Raw genomic sequence first — 20273 nt, 5'->3', positions numbered from 1 at the left:
CCGACTGCTGCTCAGGGGCTTCTCCTGCTGGTTCTTCGGGCTCCTCAACCAGATCGTTCTCTATGCGAGCGCAAACATACATACATCCATCCATTCGAATTAGGAAACAAACAGTACACCATACAAGAGAACAGATAGATTAAATATGCATAGAGTATGACATACGATATTGTATTTGCCATGGCTAGAAAGAGAAGAAAGAAGGTCTCGCAGGGGTTAAAGCTATACTCGAGGCGTATTACGGGTAGACGCATAACTAGTCATTACGTGCTCTTATTCTACTTAGTTCCAATAACAAGGATTAGTCACATGCACTAATAGAATCATAACCATTTTCAATTGATCAACATTCAATAAGGTAGATGATTAACTACACGAATTAACTAACGTAACCGATTTCCAAATTGAGTTTCCATTTATCGAATTAAATAATGCAATCACTACGCATGGAATACACCGGGGGGGGGGGGTAGACGGGCACATCTAGGGGGGTAGACAAGCGCGTCGCGAACGTGACGGGGCGCTACGCGTCGCGCCGAGGGCACGACGAGCCACGCCAAAGCACCGTGCACCACGTGAGCACGTACGTGCAAGGCCGCACTAACGCGTCGCGAACGGGTCGCACACACGCCGGGGCCGAGCTGCGCACGCGTCGCTCTACGCAGGGGCACCACGGCCGCGCTAGCCGAAGCCGCGCCGGGCCAGGCCGGGGCCGCGCTGCGCAGGGGCGGGCGAGCCGAGGACGCCGGGCCGAGCGCCACGGCCGCGAACCGCGGGTGCGGCGAGCTCGCCGGGGGCACCGCGCGCTCCACGGGCCGCGCCGGGGCTCCGCGCGCACCACTGAGGCCGCACCAAGGGCCGGGACTGCGCGAGCGCCGCCGAGGCCGCGCCGGGAATGGGAGCCATGGCCACGCCACGACCACGCTGCGCCGAGCCGCAGGCCGCGTGAGCGTGCCGGCGAGCGCGCCGGGGCGAGAAGCCGCGCCGAGCAGGGGACAGGGCGGGGGAGCACGCTGGGCAGAGGCGGGTGCGACAGCGCCGGGCGGGGCGAGGCCGAGCCGCGGGGAGGGGGCTGGGCGCGCCACGACCACGCGCCATGGCCGCCATGGCCGAGCTCGACCGCGCGCCAAGGCCGGGCCACTGCGGGGATAGGCGGGGAGCCACGCCGGGGGGGAACGGGGCCACGCTGCTGGGACAGGGCGGGACGCCGAGGGCACAGGCCGTGCCGGACCGAGCGCCGCCGCGCGCAGGGAGGGGCCGGGGCGGGCGGACCCGGGCGCCGCGGCCGCGCCGGGGGCGAGGCTGGCGCGCCGCGACCGGGGCAGGTGTGAGTGGGGGGGCGCATCGGGCAGGGGCCGAGCGAGCTCGCCGGGGGGCGAGCACCGAGGGCGGGCGGGGCCGCGCAGGGCAGGCGAGCGCATGGAAGAGGGAGGGAGGGGAGAGAAGAGAGGAGGGGGAGGGGCTTACCGCGCGAGGGAGCGAGGCCGGCGGCGGTTCGGCGAGACGGGGCAGGGGAGCGGGGGCGAGCGAGCGCGGGGGGAGGAGAGAGAGAGGTTTTGGGGGAGGGGAGGGGTGACATGTGGGGCCCACGGGCAGGGGGAGTTAGCGGCGACGGTTTCCAACCGCCCACGCGCTGGGCGCGGCGTGGGGAGGGGCTGGGAGCGGCTGGGCCACGAGGCCGGCTGGGCCACGCGCCGGCTGGGCAGCGCTAGGGCCCACAACGGGGAGGGGAGGGGGGAAGGCCGGTTGGGCCGCGCTGGCCAGCTGGGCCGCGCGCGAGGGGAGGAGGGGAGCTAGGCTGAAAGGGGAGGAGGGGAGGAGAGAGGAAAAGAAAAGATTTTTCTTTTTTATTTTTCCTGTTTTAGCTCTAATTCACCACTAGAATGCATAATCCACAAACCCTCACAATCAAACAACAAAATGCATGATTCGGCATGGTGCATCAAACACAAGATGGTATTTCTAGGGTTTACTTACACGAGATCTCAAGCCGAATCCTGTTGAGAAAAATCAAATGACCACCAAGATAGAAAATAAAATGACAACTGTGCAGCTCTCTGCAGGTATGGTAGACTGTCCGGCTATAAAGGCCGGATCATCTGCACAGGACACGGACTATCCGACCCCTGAGGCCGAACCATCCGCACTACACCAAGACACCTCCAACGATGTACCGACACCCATGGAGGAAGATGACCTGCAAGGAGAAGACCTGGTCGACTACGGAGCTACGCCAGAACACTTAGAAAATTAGGAAAAGCAAGGTGACGAATTGGTCAGGATCAGTATGACGCTCGATGGTGTTGGGACTGACAGTTCGATCAAAGCTAAAGGGGTCACGTTCATTGAGTCAACCATCGAGACCAAGGCCACTTTGTACCATCCTAGTAAGTGGCAAGATGCCTAAGAAAACCGATGTGATCACATCGAGTTAGTTGCTTTTGGTTTGCTCAGCTCCACCAAAAGGCAGGGGGGCATATGTTGAGCACCAATTTGAGCGCGGACGGTCCAGCCCTGAGGCCGGACGGTTCGCGGTCCGGACGGTCCGCGCCTGTGGGCCAGACGGTCCGCGCGTGCGCAGAGCAGATTAGGGTTCCAAGTTTTGTGCTGCGATTGTTAGCTAGATTCGTGGAATTAGCTCGGGAAATTAGTTTGTCAAGGGTCCAGCCCCCCTCCTCTATAAATAGAGAGGTATACGGCCAATTTGTAATCATCAATCGAATCAATAACACTTCTATTTCGAATTTATTTCCTAGGAGTAGTTCTAGTCTAGTTCTAGTTTAGCCTTCCAATCCCCAAATTCTTCGCTTCTCTTCGACTCTACGTCGATTAGAGGAGTCTAGGTCGGCCTACCGAGCCTAGACATCACCTAGGATCTCTCCTCCCCGATGGGGTCCCTCCCGAGAGCGAGATCCAGGCGCCGCCGGCGATCTTCCGCCGCCCCTGCGCACGCGCGGACCGTCCGGTCCCAGGGCACGGACCGTCCGGCCGTCAGGTAGGAACCCTAGCCTCGTGCCAGGCCACACACCGTTCGGCCTCTGGCCGTGGACCGTCCGCCCCTGTGCAGACAGCACTGCCGCTGGTTCGTGTTGAGTGATTGGTGCCCTAAAAAGGTGTCAACAGTTCGTTTACTCCATGTGGACTGAATCCCAAACTTAAAAACCAACACAAGCCAATAAAAAACACAATTAGGATGTTGGTTATTCAGAATTTTCTCTACATTATTTCTTCTCACACTAGTCAAAGATGGGACAGAATTTCTAGAACTACATTATTTCTGCAGAATTTGCTCTACACAAATGTGATCGGTGTGAATTGAACTCGGCAGCATTATTTCTACAGAATGTTCTCTATGAAACACATTTTTTTCACAAACCTGAACATAGAGCAGTAGTATAATCATAGAGCATATCACTATGTCTCTCTAGAAATTTAAGCATGCATGTAATTTGATTATCAATATACATCTCTTTTTCAAAATGATCATATTTTTGATCCAGAACAAATAAAAAACACAAAACAAATTCAGCATTCAATGATCAAATATTTCTGAAACGGCAACATGTTGCCTTCAAACGGTACCAACATCAAACCTAAAGATGCATCAACTATTAGGATGTTACTTGACTTTCTCATTTTTGGACCCTAGAACAAAATTAGTCAAATTAATAAATATGCACAATAAACCAAAGCAAACTACATTATTAGAAATGAATGTGAGGCAATAACACATGAATAGATGGACAATTCACAGTTCAAATTGACTATACTACTGAATTTAGTAAATTCACACATGCTTGTATCATATGACTAGAAATAATTCGAGAGCAGGACATAGACCTACATCCTAACATACATTGGCATATATTCTTTCGGACTCGAACTAGTTAATACTTTGGATATGAATTTAGAGAAAAGAGTAGCTAAAGCGTTTCTAGTTAGAACAGAGAGAGTAGTCAACAATAGGATAAATTATTAGCCCCATATGCTCTTATATCATATACAATAAAACATGACAGGTGTGATGCCAAGATCTAGAAAGATGCATGGGAAAGAAACAAAGTTAGCAAGCACACATAATGTCTTAGACGATTATATATACATTGTCATCTTGTCATGTCCTATTCATCTCCCTATAATTAATGAAGAAACACGCCGTGATGTCCTATTCATCCTTAGTATTCACCTTTTGGTTATAGAAATTCCAAAAAACAAAGTCAGCAAACACACTGAACTGCATATTATTTACTAAACCATAATTCTGCATACATACACTTTCTAATGTAGTTTCTACTAAATCCCCTCTCCCTATCCCCCTCCTGCACAGGGTTGGGTATCGAGCTAGCTCGACTCGGCTCGGTTCGACTCGAGTTGGCTCGTTATGATAACGAGTTAGCTCGACTCGACTTGTTATGATAATGAGCTAGAGATGCTGCTCGGCTCAGCTCGTTTGGTAACTTGGTCTGACTCGATTAACTCGTGAGCTAGCTCATTATCAAAGTTCTTAGGCGGACACGAATGACCTTTGTGACCATCTGGTTCATGGGCTTCCATGGCGGCAAGCCACCGACCAGCGATGGGCAAGTGGGTGCCGGACAGCCGAACAGGGCGAGGGTGCCATCGGGGAAGACGGTGAAGATCGGACAACCGAACAAGGTGAGGGCGCTGGACGGTCGGAGTGCTGGACTGCTGAAGTCTCGGGCGCGGACAACGCGGAGTGCTTAAGACCGGTGCGGCGGTGCCTCCAGCCTGCTCTGCTCCACGCCTCCATGGACCACGCGCGACACTAGGGTTTCTGTTTTGGGGAGAGAGAGAGAGGGAGAGACCGAGAGGGTGAGGGAGGGAGACTGGCGGCGAACTGCCTGCAGCCGCCCGTGACCGAGAGGCTGACCGTGAGGGGCTGAGACGCTGAGCACTTCGGTGTGTGGTCGTGTGGGCCGTGTCTTGTTTCCTATGGGCTGCCTTGTGGGCTGCTCCATATGGGGCTGGGCTGGACCATTGCAGTGATGTACAACTCGTTTGGCTCGCGAGTAACTCTTGGGCCAGCTCGAGTTTGGCTCGTTAAAAACCAAGTTAAATTCTTAGCTCAGCTCGTGACTCATTTTCAACGATCCGAGTCGAGTCGAGTCACTAATGAGTTGAGTCGAGCGAGTTACCGAGTCACGAGTTTTTTGTCCAGCCCTACTCCGGCCTCACGAGATTTGATACACGCATGCAAATTTAGTAGTATAAACTTATGCATTGTTCAGATGACAATTCAAAGAATTTCAGTTTTAAAAAAAAACAAATTGACTATACTTAGTGTTTGGGGCCTTCTTCTTCTGAAGGTCCTCAAAAACATGGCTAACCATTTGTTTTCAACATACTATTAAACATTACAGGAGCTTCATCACCAGAAAAGCTTCATAACATAAGAGAAGTACGACGAAGCAAGCTTCATCAAACAAGCTTCATCACAGTGAAATAGGGAGACGACATAGGGAGGTGTGTCCCGGTCATTAAATAGAAATAATGATACTATCCTTGTGGCATTTGTAAACCCTGTATGTAACTGTTGAAGGTATGAATGTAATAACACACGAAGCTTTACAAATGTTTATAAATAGATGAACAATACCCCCGTACTCGGGACACTGGATTGTAATTGCCCTTGCGTCATTACCTTCAAACAAGCCGAAGGTATCATCGTAATACAATCTCTGAAGATATATTTATATTCATCATGAAATGAATACATGGCATGAAATTACATCGAGTATATTTTTATATTTGTGGATAATGTAAACTTGTTATTTATGACCTTCGTCTAAGATTTATTATACCTAAGAGGGATTAATGCTTCAGAGGACGAAGGTCTTTAACCTATAACAAGTGTGTTGCCTTGTTCTTGATTCACAACAGTTGAGAACAAGTGAACAACATTGGCGCCCACCTCTGGTGAACTCGAACGACCACCTTCGACAACAAGAACTCGAACAACTACCTTTGCCATGCCGCTGAAGAAGGCAGTTGTCACACCCGGTTTTAAGGGCAAAACCGAATGCATAGCATATGTGTGCCAGGATCTATTTCCATACATATGTTGACGTCGCAAGTGTAATATATCAAAAGAATAATGCATAAACGCATAAAAAAAGATTATATTAACGTATTACACTTCGAACAGACATAATGCACTAACCTTTATTCATCAAAGTACAGCGAAACATGGACATCCTTCCACGGGAAGATGACCAGGGGAATCACTAGACTAGCATCCATCAATTTCACCATCATAATTGTCACATCCGGTTTTAGAAGGCAAACCGAATACGAACCATGTACGTGCTAGGATCAGAAACTCACATACACAGTGATTACATAATTGGACATCATCACACATTGCTCAAAGTAAATAGCAGAAAAGTACCTTTATTACATCAAGATGTCCAAGACATCCACAGAGTCTAATACATATCATAGTCATTAATATCATCAAAGTGCGGAAATACGTAATGTAGAAGATAAGGCCTACACAGGCAACTGACTGGGGGTTTGCCACTAAGAAAAACTAGAACTCATCGTAGTCCTAGAACTCCTCAAAGTTCTCCATGTTGCTAGCATCTCCTCCTGAGCACTGAATACAGTGGGGACAACCTGGGGTGGGGGTGGTTTGTAAAGCAAGGGTGAGTACACATCAACGTACTCAACAAATGTCCCGTTTGGCTAAAGTGGTCTAGCTGTATGTTGAGTTAAGGTTAAGCAATTGCTTTTAGTTGGTCAAGTATTTATTACTATTAATAGAGCCAAGTTTTAGTAATAAACCCAGTTATTACCCAAATGTACTCCCTCCAAGAGGAAATACCAGAGATCATAATTATACCATCATTATTAACCATCACCATAAAAGTAACCAAAGTTCTTCTAATCAATGAGGATCCCAAGGCCATTCTTAACCGTGAGCTCGACAGATATACCAGTTTCTAACAATCTGTAGAGCTTGCACACTTTACCCACGAGACGTGATCCCTTTCCAGCCTGGGCTGTACAGACCTGATCTTCACTACCGAGGTGAATGGCCAAGGATACACTACGTAGCTTTTACAAAGACTCCCTTGGTGCATAGCTGCTCGTTTGGTTTCGCCAGTCGTACAAACGCAGTACACCTCCCCAAGGTGGGTGACTAACAAAACCAAATCGAATGAACCTCTACACCCCCTTGGCAGAGCGAGCACTATGCCCCAGGCCCCCATTGACGGCCCTCAGGCAAAGCCAACTACACCCCCAGGTTCATCTAATTAATCAGCTAAGGATGTCCCATTCCACCCTCATGGTTGCACTATTATCCCATGTGGTCACTCAACGAATAGGTCCTTACGGAGAGGTACTCAGGAAAATGGCCTGAGTCCCCTAAATTATCACAAGATCATCATGGGGATAACATCATCGTATCATAAATATTCACATCATGTTCATTGATTAAGTTAAAGCAACAGCATAAGCTAACCATAATTAACCCAAAAGGTAAACAATGATAAGTAAATACAGACTAGTCAATCCTTAGGGTTCAATAATGTAATGCGGGACAGTGAATTATAGAGTAAGTAGGACATAATAGGTCAAAAGACACTTGCCTTCACCAGGTTGTTGCTTAGGGAGATCTTCGGCAACACACTAAGGAACCACGGGTTGCTCGTTGTCTAAATAAAGCAATCATACATTCAATACATTTGGATAAGAACAAATGAACAATACATCAAACATATGAAACAAAGTGGACACAAGTTTGATAGGACATTACAAACTCAAAAGATAAACCTAAGTGCTAGGGATCAGTACATTTAGAGGATAATGATTCCCTGGTCATTATGGATTATATAATTAAATGCCACTAATTTTAGTGAGACACAAAATTATACCAGGGATCAATTCATACATAGCATTTTATTAATCTAATAAAATTAAACATCTAAGTACCATTAGGGTTTCCTTTTTTATTTATTTTATTAAGCAAATAAAATATTACCTAAACTAACCTATCGCTTAGACATAAAATTAAAGTGCACAGACTGTGAATGAACATAATTTATTTGAACAGAGAATATTCCTATGAACATTTTGCAATTTGAATCACTAAATTTGGAGTTCATATGAAAAAGATATGAAATAAACAAGTTTTGAAGTTTGAAATACAAAATTAAGTCCAAATCTGTGATTATTTAAAAGGACAGGGGTCTGTTTATAAAAAACCAGGGGCATGCGCGCAAAACCTAAGGATGGTGAAAGTCGCCTAGAGGGGGGTGAATAGGCGTAATCTGAAATTTATAACTTTAAACATACTACAAGCCGGGGTTAGCATTAGAACTTAAATCAAGTCCGGGAGAGAGGGGGAAAACAAATCAAATGGAAATCAAGCGAATGGACACGGTGATTTATTTTATCGAGGTTCGGTTCCAAAGAACCTAGTCCCCGTTGAGGTGGTCACAAAGACCGGGTCTCTTTCAACCCTTTCCCTCTCTTAAACGGTCACTTAGACCGAGTGAGCCTTCTTCCTTAATCTCACGGGTCACTTAGACCCCGCAAGGACCACCACACAATTGGTGTCTCTTCCTTGCTTACAAAGTACTTGAGAGTAAGAATTGAAAAGAAAAAGAAGGCCAAGCCAATCAAACAAGAGCAACAAAGGAACACATGAGATCCTCTCACAAGTCCTAATGTACTAGAGTTGATTTGGTGACTTTGAGTGGATCTATCACTTTGATTGTGTCTTGGAGTGGAGTCTATTGCTCTTGTATTGAATGCAATGTTCAGAATGCTTGGGTGCTTGGAGTTGTGGTGGTTGGGGGGTATTTATAGCCCTCAACCACCAAATGGCCGTTGGGGAAGGCTGATGTCGATGGGTGCACCGGACAGTCCGGTGCGCCACCGGACAGGCACTGTAGGCTGTTCGGTGCACCGCCACATCACCCAACCATTAGGGTTCAGGAGCAGTTGACCATTGGAGGCTTTGTCCTCTTGCGGCACCGGACAGTCCGGTGCCACACCGGACATGTCATGTTCACTGTCCGGTGCGCCTCTGACTTCTAACGCGCACTGTTACACACTGTAGCCTTTGCAGAGTCGACCGTTGTGCGAGTTAGCCGTTGCTCCGCTGGTGCACCGGATAGTCCGGTGGCACACCGGACAGTCCGGTGAATTATAGCAGAGTGCGCCTGTTGAAACCTGAGAGTGGCTGGTTTATCTTCGTACGGACATGGTGCACCAGACACTGTCCGGTGGCACAAACCAATTAATTGTGGAAAAGGTTAACCCTGTTTCCCTTTCAATCTCCCCCTTTTTGGTTATTAATGCCAACACAAACCAAAGCAAATATATAAAGTGCAGAAATGAACTAGTTTGCATAAGGTGAGTGCATAGGTTACTTGGAATTAAACCAATTGATAAACTCACTAGATATGATTGGATTGCTTTCTTTTATTTAATATTTTGGACCACATTTGCACCACTTGTTTTGTTTTTGCAAATCTTTTGGAAGATCTTTTCAAAGTTTTTTTTTGCAAATAGTCAAAGGTATATGAATAAGATTGCAAGAAGCATTTTCAAGATTTGAAATTTCTCCCCCTGTTTCAAATGCTTTTCCTTTGACTAAACAAAACTCCCCTGAATGAAATTCCCCTCTTAGTTTTCAAGAGGGTTTTAATGGATATCAATTTTGAAAATCTATCTTTAAATATACCAATTGAAAGTAAACATCTAAATTGAAGAGATTGTCATAATAAGATACCAATTGAAGTTTAAAACAGTATCACTTGAGATTTTGCTTTCTCAAGATAAGGATATCAATTGATATATTGTCATGACATAAATACCAATGAAAAATATCAAATAAAGCTTCATTTGTGATACCAATTGAAAAAACAAACATTTGTGAAAACCAAATAAATCTTCATTTCAAAAATTTTGAAATTGGTGGTGCGGTCCTTTTGCTTTGGGCTTAATATTTTCTCCCCCTTTGGCATTAATCGCCAAAAACGGAGACATTGAGAGCCCCTTTTTTATTTTCTCCCCATTGGTACAAGTAAGTAAGAGTGAAGGATTATACCAATTTGGAGTGTTGTGGAGTGATGGCGAAGGGTAAATGATACCATTAGAATGGAGTGGAAGCCTTGTCTTCGCCGAAGACTCCATTTCCCTTTCAATTTATGACTTAGTATAGAAATATACTTGAAAACACATTAGTCATAGCCTTGGTACATAAATAATACGCATATGTACCAAATGAAGAGATATGATCAAAGGTATATAAATGAGCTATGTGTGCAATGTTTCAATCAAAATTCCGAGAATCAAGTATATTTAGCTCATTCCTAAGTTTGCTAAAGGTTTTCTCATTTAATGGCTTGGTAAAGATATTGGCTAATTGATCTTTGGTGTTGACATAAGCTATTTCGATATCCCCCCTTTGTTGGTGATCCCTCAGAAAGTGATACCGAATGTCTATGTGCTTAGTGCGGCTGTGTTCAACGGGATTATCCGCCATGCGGATTGCACTCTCATTATCACATAGGAGAGGGACTTTGCCCAATTTGTTGCCATAGTCCCTTATGGTTTGCCTCATCCAAAGAAATTGCGCACAACAATGACCTGCGACTAGGGATGAAAACAGTTTCGGAATTTTTCGGAATTCCGGAAACCGATTTCGAAAATTTTCGATCGGATTCACCGGTAACGGTATTTTTCGGAAACGGAATCGGTTTTCGAAATTTTCTATCGGAATCGGTATCGGAATCGGCGTGGTGTTTTACCGACCGTTTCCATCGGTTACCGGTTTTTGTCGGAAATTACCGGATTTGTGTCTCGGAATTTTCCGGAATTGTGTCTCGGAATTTTTTCGGATTTTTTTTCGGAATTTTCCAGCATGTGATTTTTTCGCATCGCCTGTACATTTCTGGATAAGGATTGCTTATTTTTGTATTTTTTGGACGCTTTAAGATTTTTTTGGGGTTAGATGGTGTTGGAAGGCAATTGAGATTAACGATTTGGTCTCTCGAACGAATCCATCATTTTCTATGCACATGTTATGTATTAGTAATATATAATGATAGAGAGCCGACAGTCTGTCTTTTTCACACACTAGATTTTAGGGTTTTCCTGTGAGGCTATGAAAAAACTCTTTATGTGAGGAAAAAATATTTCATGAGTAAGCATGCCATGTCAACTAAATCGAGTGGATATTGTGAATTGTGAACTTTGAGTCTGTGAACTTGTGATCTTTATGAACTTGTTATATTGTGAACTTGTGATCTTTGTAAACTTTTTATATTATAAATTTGTGATCCTTGTGAACTTGTTATATCATGAATTGTGAACTTGTGGTTTTTGTGATCTTTTGTCAATTTTGTTTTATTGTGAAGTTTGATACGTTTACCGATCGTATTTTAGATTTCGACCGTTACCGATGTATTTTCCGCACCGAACTTTCGTTTCCGATGTTTCCGAAATACCGATATCGTTTCCGTTTCCGGAGTTATCGTTTCCGATTTTGTTTCCGATAAAAAATATGAAAACAGTAATGGTTTTAGTGTTTACCGACCGTTTCCGACCGTTTTCATCCCTACCTGCGACAATGTACTCGGCTTCAGCGGTGGAAAGAGCTACTGAGTTTTGTTTCTTTGAAGCCCATGACACCAGGGATCTCCCTAGAAACTGAAAATCCCTGATGTGCTTTTCCTATCAATTTTACACCCTGCCCAATCAGCATCGGAATATCCTATTAAATCAAAAGTAGATCCCTTGGGGGTACCAAAGTCCAAACTTAGGAGTGTATACTAAGTATCTCATGATTCTCTTCACGGCCCTAAGGTGGACTTCCTTAGGATCGGCTTGGAACCTTGCACACATGCATACGAAAAGCATAATATCCGGTCAAGAGGCACATAAATAGAGTAAATATCCTATCATCGACTGGTATACCTTTTGATCTACGGATTTACCTCCCGTGTCGAGGTCGACATGCCCGTTGGCTCCCATGGGTGTCTTTATGGGTTTGCCATCCTTCATGCCAAATTTCGTAAGAATGTCTTGAATGTACTTTGTTTGGCTGATGAAGGTGCCCTCTTGGAGTTGCTTGATTTGAAATCCAAGGAAATACTTCAACTCCCCCATCATAGACATCTTGAATTTCTGAATCATGATCCTACTAAACTCTTCACAAGTTGATTTGTTAGTAGACCCAAATATAATATCATCAACATAAATTTGGCATACAAACAAATCTTTTGCAACAGTTTTAGTAAAGAGAGTAGGATCGGCTTTGCCGACTTTGAAGCCATTAGTGATAAGAAAATCTCGCAGGCATTCATACCATGCTCTTGGGGCTTGATTGAGCCCATAAAGCACCTTTGAGAGTTTGTATACATGGTTAGGGTACTCACTATCTTCAAAGCCGGGAGGTTGCTCAACATAGACCTCTTCCTTGATTGGTCCATTGAGGAAGGCACTTTTCACGTCCATTTGATAAAGCTTAAAGCCATGGCAAGTAGCATAGGCAAGTAATATACGAATTGACTCAAGCCTAGCTACGGGTGCATAAGTTTCATCAAAGTCCAAACCTTCGACCTGTGAATAATCTTTGGCTACAAGTCGGGCTTTGTTTCTTGTCACCACACCATGCTCATCTTGCTTGTTGCGGAATACCCATTTGGTACCTACAACATTTTGATTAGGACATGGAACTAAATGTCATACCTCGTTCCTCGTGAAGTTGTTGAGCTCCTCTTGCATTGCCAGCACCCAATCAGGATCTCTTAGTGCATCCTCAATCCTGTATGGCTCAATAGAGGACACAAAAGAGTAATGTTCACAAAAATGAGCAACCCGAGATCTAGTGGTTATCCCCTTATGGATGTCACCAAGGATGGAGTTGACTGGGTGATCTCTTTGAATTGCTTGGTGGACTCTTGGGTGTGGCGGTCTTTGACCCTGAATTTCTTGATCATCTTTCTTGTCTTCATTCTCTTCATCTCCCCCTTGATCATTGTCCACCTCTTGAGGTGGCTCATCCTCTTGATCTTCATTTTCATATTGAGCCTGATCCTCATCTTGAGTTGGTGGAGATGCTTGATTGGAAGATGACGGTTGATCTTGTGCTTGTGTGGGCTCTTCGGATTCCTTAGGGCACACATCCCCAATGAACATGTTCCTTAGCGCGACGCACGGAGCCTCTTCATCATCTAATTCATCAAGATCAACTTGCTCCACTTGGGAGCCATTAGTCTCATCAAACACAACGTCACAAGAAACCTCATCTAATCCAGTGGATTTGTTGCAGACTCTATATGCCCTTGTGTTTGAGTCATATCCTAGTAAAAAGCCTTCTACAGCCTTAGGAGCAAATTTAGATTTTCTTCCTCTTTTAATAAGAATAAAGCATTTGCTACTAAAGACTCTAAAATATGAAACATTTGGCTTTTTACCGGTGAGGAGTTCATATGATGTCTTCTTGAGGATTTGGTGAAGGTAGAGCCAGTTGATGGAGTAGCAGGCGGTGTTAATCGCCTCAGCCCAAAATCGGTCCAGCGTCTTGTACTCATCAAGCATGGTCCTTGCCATGTCCAGTAGAGTTCTATTCTTCCTCTCCACTACACCATTTTGTTGAGGTGTGTAGGGAGAAGAGAACTCATGCTTGATGCCCTTTTCCTCAAGAAAACCTTCGATTTGAGAGTTCTTGAACTCCGTCCCATTGTCGCTTCTTATCTTTTTTATCCTTAATCCGAACTCGTTTTGAGCTCGTCTTAAGAATCCCTTTAAGGTCTCTTGGGTTTGTGATTTTTCCTGCAAAAAGAATATCCAAGTGAAGTGAGAAAAATCATCCACAATAACAAGACAGTACTTACCCCCGCCGATGCTTATGTAAGCGATCGGGCTGAATAAATCCATGTGGAGTAGCTCGAGCGGCCTGTCAGTCGTCATGATGTTCTTGTGTGGATGATGGGCGCCAACTTGCTTTCCTGCTTGGCGTGCGCTACAAACCCTATCTTTCTCAAAATGAACATTTGTTAGTCCCAAAATGTGTTCTCCCTTTAGAAGCTTGTGAAGATTCTTCATTCCAACATGGGCTTGTCGGCGATGCCAGAGCAAACCCATATTAGTCTTAGCAATTAAACAAGTGCTGATTTCAGCTGTATTTTCATTAAAATCAACTAAATATAGCTGACCCTCTAACACTCCCTTAAATGCTATTGAATCGTCACTTCTTCTAAAGACAATAACACCTCCATCTGAAAAGAGACAGTTGTAGCCTATTTTGCATAATTGAGAAACAAAAAGCAAATTGTAATCTAAAGAATCTACAAGAAAAACATTGGAAATGGAATGGTAAGGAGATATAGCTATTTTACCCAGTCCTTTGACCAAACCTTGATTTCCATCCCCGAATGTAATAGCTCTTTGGGGATCTTCGTTTTCCTCATAGGAGGAGAACATCCTTTTCTCCCCTGTCATGTGGTTTATACATCCGCTATCAATTATCCAACTTGAACCCCCGGATGCATAAACCTGCAAAACAATTTAGGCCTTGTTCTTAGGTACCCAAACGGTCTTGGGTCCTTTCACATTAGAAACAAGCACCTTGGGTACCCAAACACAAGTTTTTGAGCCCTTGTGTTTGCCCCCAACATATTTGGCAACTACTTTGCATGATTTGTTAGTAAGCACATATGATGCATCAAAAGTCTTAAATAAAATGTTAGGCTCATTTGATGCAGCAGGAGTTTACTTTTTAGGCATTTTAACATGTGTATAATGGCTAGAGCTAGAAGCCTCATTTTTATACATAAAAGCATGATGAGAAACAGTGTGAGGTTTTCTAGCATGAATTATCCTAATTTTGTGTTCAGGATAATTAGCAGGATATAAAATGTAGCCCTCATTATCCTGTACCATGGGAGCCTTGCCCTTAACAAAGTTGGACAATCTCTTAGAGGCATTAAGCTTGACATTGCTTCCATGTTGGAAACCAATGCCATCCTTAATGCCAAGGCGTCTCCCATTATAGAGCATGCTTCTAGCAAATTTAAACTTTTCATTTTCAATTTCATGCTCATTGATTTTAGCAGTTAATTGAGCTATATGATCATTTTGTTTAATTAGAGCAAGGTGATAATTTATAGCATTAACGTTAATATCTCTACATCTAGTACAAATAGAAACATGCTCGACAGTAGATGTAGAGGGTTTGCAAGTATTTAATTCATCTATCTTAGATTTTAACATGGCATTTTCATCTCTAAGACATGAAATAGAATCATTGCAAACATTCAATTCTTCAATCTTGGAAACCAAACTAGCATTGTCATTTCTAAGACTGGAAATTGAATCATGACAAACATTTAATTCTTTAACCTTAGAAATTAAGCTAGCATTTTTCTACTTCCTGAGCATAAGCATTTTCCACTTTAACATGTTTTTTGTTTTCTTTAATAAGGAAGTCCTCTTGGCTTTTCAAGAGATCATCCTTCTCATGAATGCCTTCTATTAATTCATTTAATTTTTCCTTTTGTTTCATGTTGAGGTCGGCAAAAAGAGTAAGTAAATCATCTTTGTCTTCACTAGAGCTACCCTCATCACTAGATGTTGTATATTTGGGAGTGGCTCTAGATTGTACCTTCTTTTTCTTGCCATCCTTAGCCATGAAACATTTGTGGCCGACGTTGGGGAAGAGGAGTCCCTTGATGACGGCGATGTTGGCAGCGTCCTCGTTGGAGGAGGAGTCGGTGGAGCTCTCGTCGGAGTCCCATTCTCGACACACGTGGGCATCGTCGCCCTTCCTTTTGTAGTACCTCTTCTTCTCCTTCTTCTTCACTTTCTTGTCGACTTCCCTGTCACTATCACTTGAAATTGTACATTTAGCAATAAAATGACCGGGTTTACCACATTTGTAGCACACCCTTTTGGAGCGGGGTTTTGTAGTCCTTCCCCCTCCTATGCTTGAGGATTTGGCGGAAGCTCTTGATGATGAGCGCCATTTCCTCGTTGTCGAGCTTGGAGGCGTCGATTGGAAGCCTACTCGATGTAGACTCCTCTTTCTTCTCTTCCGTTGCTTTGAATGCGACGGGTTGCACCTCGGGTGTGGAGGTGGTGCCTTGCTCCAAGTTGACGATGTGTTTGGAGTCTTTGATCATAAGTTCAAAGCTCACCAACTTTCCAATCACTTCCTCGGGAGACATTAGTTTATATCTAGGATCCCCACGTATTAATTGAACTTGAGTAGGATTGCGAAAAACAAGGGATCTTAGAATAACCTTGACCATTTCATGGTCATCCCACTTGGTGCTCCCGAGGTTGCACACTTGGTTGACCAAGGTCTTGAGCCGGTTGTACATCGCTTGTGGCTCCTCTCCCTTGTTGAGGACGAATCGACCGAGTTCTCCCTCGATCGTTTCATGCTTGGTGATCTTGGTCACCTCGTCCCCTTCGTGCGCCATCTTGAGAACGTCCCAAATCTCTTTGGCACTCTTTAACCCTTGCACCTTATTATACTCCTCTCGACACAAGGAGGCGAGGAGTATAGTTGTGGCTTGGGAGTTAAAGTGCCTAATTTGGGCGACCTCGTCCGAGTCATAGCCTTCGTCCCCTACCTTAGGTACCTGCGCTCCAAACTCAACAATGTCCCAAATGCTTGCGTGGAGTGAGGTTAGGTGATGCCTCATTTTATCACTCCACATACAATAATCCTCACCATCAAAATATGGTGGTTTGCCTAAGGGAACAAAAAGTAGAGGAGCACGCTTAGAAATACGGGGATAGCGAAGGGCCATCTTACTATACTTCTTGCGCTTATGGTGCTTAGAAGCGACGTATGCCTTAGAGCTTGATGAGGAGGGCGACGATGAGTCGGTCTCGTAGTAGACCACCTTCTTCATCTTCTTTTTCCTGCCGTCACTCCGATGCGACTTGATGGAGGGAGGGGATCCCTCCTTGGCTTTGTTGCCGGACTCCCTTGATAGAGCCTTCCCAAGGCTTGTGGGCTTGTCGCCGGTTTTCGATCTCCCTCTTGGCGTGATCTACCGACATCACTTCGACTTGTTAGACACTAATGAAGCACCAGGCTCTGATACCAATTGAAAGTCGCCTAGAGGGGGGTAAATAGGCGTAATCTGAAATTTATAACTTTAAACACACACTACAAGTCGGGGTTAGCGTTAGAACTTAAATCAAGTCCAGGAGAGAGGGGGAAAACAAATCAAATGGAAATCAAGCGAATGGACATGGTGATTTGTTTTACCGAAGTTCGGTTCCAAAGAACCTAGTCCCTGTTGAGGTGGTCACAAAGACCGGGTCTCTTTCAACCCTTTCCCTCTCTCAAACGGTCACTTAGACCGAGTGAGCCTTATTCCTTAATCTCACGGGTCACTTAGACCCCGCAAGGACCACCACACAATTGGTGTCTCTTGTCTTGCTTACAAAGCACTTGAGAGTAAGAATTGAAAAGAAAAAGAAGGCCAAGCCAAGCAAACAAGAGCAACAAAGGAACACAAGAGATCCTCTCCCAAGTCCTAATGTACTAGAGTTGATTTGGTGACTTTGAGTGGATCGATCGCTTTGATTGTGTCTTGGAGTGGAGTCTATTGCTCTTGTATTGAATGCAATGTTCAGAATGCTTGGGTGCTTGGAGTTGTGGTGGTTGGGGGGTATTTATAGCCCTCAATCACCAAATGGCCGTTGGGGAAGACTGCTGTCGATGGGCTCATCGGACAGTCCGGTGCGCCACCGGACAGGCACTGTAGGCTGTCCGGTGCGCCGCCACGTCACCCAATCGTTAGGGTTCGGGAGTAGTTGACCGTTGGAGGCTTTGTCCTCTTGCGGCACCGGACAGTCTTATGCCACACCAGACAGGTCATGTTCATTGTCCGGTGCGCCTTTGCAGAGTCGACCGTTGCGCGAGTTAGCCATTGCTCTGTTGGTGCACCGGACAGTCCGGTGAATTGTAGCGGAGTGCACCTGTTGAAACCCGAGAGTGGCTGGTTTACCTTCGTACGGACATGGTGCACCGGACACTGTCCGGTGCGCCAGTCCATAGCACACTCAAGTTTCTTTGCTCCTTTGAATTTGATCCCTAACTTGAATATTTATTGGTTTGTGTTGAACCTTTGTGCACCTGTAGAACATGTATTCTAGAGCAAGATAGTTAGTCCATATATTTGTGTTGGGCATTCAACCACCAAAATTAATTGTGGAAAAGGTTAACCATGTTTCCCTTTCAGACGACATGTTCTATTACCCGGGAACTAAGGGTCTCTTAAGCAAAACTGCCGTGTGAAGGGATATCGGACAGTCTCGACCGCTCGATCACAGATGAACAGCTGAGATCAGATCCACGGATGAGCATGCGTGCGCGCGGGCGGGCGTACGCTGACAGGCGGGCTGGTGGTGTCAGCGACCTAGGGGGTAGGGCTGACAGATCAGGCCCCAACGATAGAGCGTGGGTGAGGGGATCAGATCTGGGCGGCTTGGTTTGCATCAGATAGTTGAGGTTAGCTCTGTTCCAATTAAATCCAGATCGTCAGATCTCGGATGGACGCCCAAGATCCAACGGCCGGCGACCGGTCATGGGTGAGGTGGCGCCGCTCGACCTCGTGGCGAGGTCTCGCTGGAGTCGAGGGGGACGGCCACGACGGGGCTCTTGGGGCTTGAGGAAATACTCAGGCGCGTTCATGGAGACATGGCGAGCTCGACCGTGGGCACCATGCCGACGCAGGAGCACCGGAGGGCGCAGAACACAGCGGGGTGGATCAATGGCGGCGCGGATCAACTCCAACGAGCAATTACGTGGACACTAGGGCAGTAACAGGCCAAAAAGGGCATGGGAAGGTTGCTCACCTCGAGTGCAGAGTCAGGGGCGCTTGAGCGATGGCGGGAACACGGGGAAGCCTTGGTTCGACGGTGGCGGACTCCGGTTGCATGGGGAAGTCTCCGGTGAGCGCGGACCGGACGAACCAGAGGGGTTAGGGGCAAACCGAGGGGTGTCCCGAGTTGCTGACGACGAGGCGGAACTCACTGAGGCAACCGGCGCGGCAATGGCTGGACGACGACCGTAGAATGGGCGTGAGACCACGGTGAGCGACGACGGAACTCCCTAGGCGTGCGCGTGGTGCGAGGCGAGTGCTGAGGGCTGAGGGCTGCGAGTGCACGAGTGAGGGAAGAGGAGGGCGAGCGGGTGCTGGGCAGTTAGAAAAAGGACGAGGCGGGGACGGGTGCGGCCACGACGTGTGTCGTGGGCGCGGAGTCCACGACGACGCGGGGGTCGTGTGCGGGCGGTTCGTAGGGGAAGGGTCTAAAAGATAGGACCCATCAGTCAGCGAGGGCGGACGAGTGAACGGGCGGCCGGGCTGGCAAGCGGGACCCGTGGGACAGTGAGAGAAGTTGCGCGTGCGCGGATGAGGTCGGCGCCGACAGGTCGGCCCCACTGGGCAGCGGGCGAGAGAGAGAAGAGAGCGTGCGGGACCGGGCTGGCGCCAAGAGGTGGGGACCACCTGTCAGAGGGAGGCAGGCGCGCGCGCGGGGCTTAAGTGGGCCGAGTTGGGCTGCTCGGGCTGAAATGGCTTTTCCTTTTTTCCAGGGATTTTCCAATTGCTTTTCTATTTTTTTCTAGGGTTTTCAATCCAAATTCAAACCAAATTTCAAATTTAAACTAATTCAAACATGTGCAACAATTCAAAGAATATTTTAAGCTCAGCATGATGCAACATTTTATGACTCATATTGTTTTGACAAAATAAATAAATAACCCCTCTCCAAATTAACTTAATCCGACTCAAAGAGAGAGAGAGAGATACAAGAGAGAGAGACAAAAGTAACACCTGAATTTGGTAGATATTTAGAAAGAAATTTTATACCCCCAAATTTAGGGTGTTACAATAATCTTCATCTGTAAACTTCTGATCAAAATTAAGCAAGGGTGAGCTCACTTATGGTCAGGGCTCAGCTAGTGGGGTGAAAATGCAAGGTAACAAGGTAAGGCTAAAGTTTTAATGCGGTTAGCATTTTAGTTGGTCAACATTTTATTATCAACACCTGATTACTATGTATAAATATATATCAAGCCCATATTAAGCATAATCAATATTCATCAGCATATATATCATCAGCATAAAGCTCAACCTCTTGAGCAAACAACTTAAGCATATCGCTTAAACAAACCGATCACGATTTATTTTCATCTTCAAGTTCAATTATCATGTGAGGGTCCAGGCTGCTCGTTACCGTGAGCACGGTCGATATATCAGTTTTACACT

At 45.9% G+C, this 20273-nt stretch overlaps 1 protein-coding gene across 1 annotated transcript in view; it reads left to right on the top strand.

Annotated features, from left to right (window-relative positions):
- Window positions 1–1096: 1096 nt before the first annotated feature.
- Window positions 1097–20273, top strand: part of LOC103628457 (protein argonaute MEL1) — a 56781-nt gene continuing 37604 nt past the window's right edge. Inside the window, exon 1 of the mRNA XM_020538088.1 lies at window positions 1097–1325. Coding sequence (XP_020393677.1) covers window positions 1097–1325 — 229 coding nt within the window. The remainder of the gene's footprint in view (window positions 1326–20273) is intronic.

This window comes from Zea mays, chromosome 5 (genome assembly GCF_902167145.1).
Source record: "Zea mays cultivar B73 chromosome 5, Zm-B73-REFERENCE-NAM-5.0, whole genome shotgun sequence".
In the NCBI taxonomy this organism is placed as follows: domain Eukaryota; kingdom Viridiplantae; phylum Streptophyta; class Magnoliopsida; order Poales; family Poaceae; genus Zea; species Zea mays.
The sequence above is the reverse complement of the archived record's forward strand: the minus strand, read 5'-3'. Positions and strand labels throughout refer to the sequence as shown.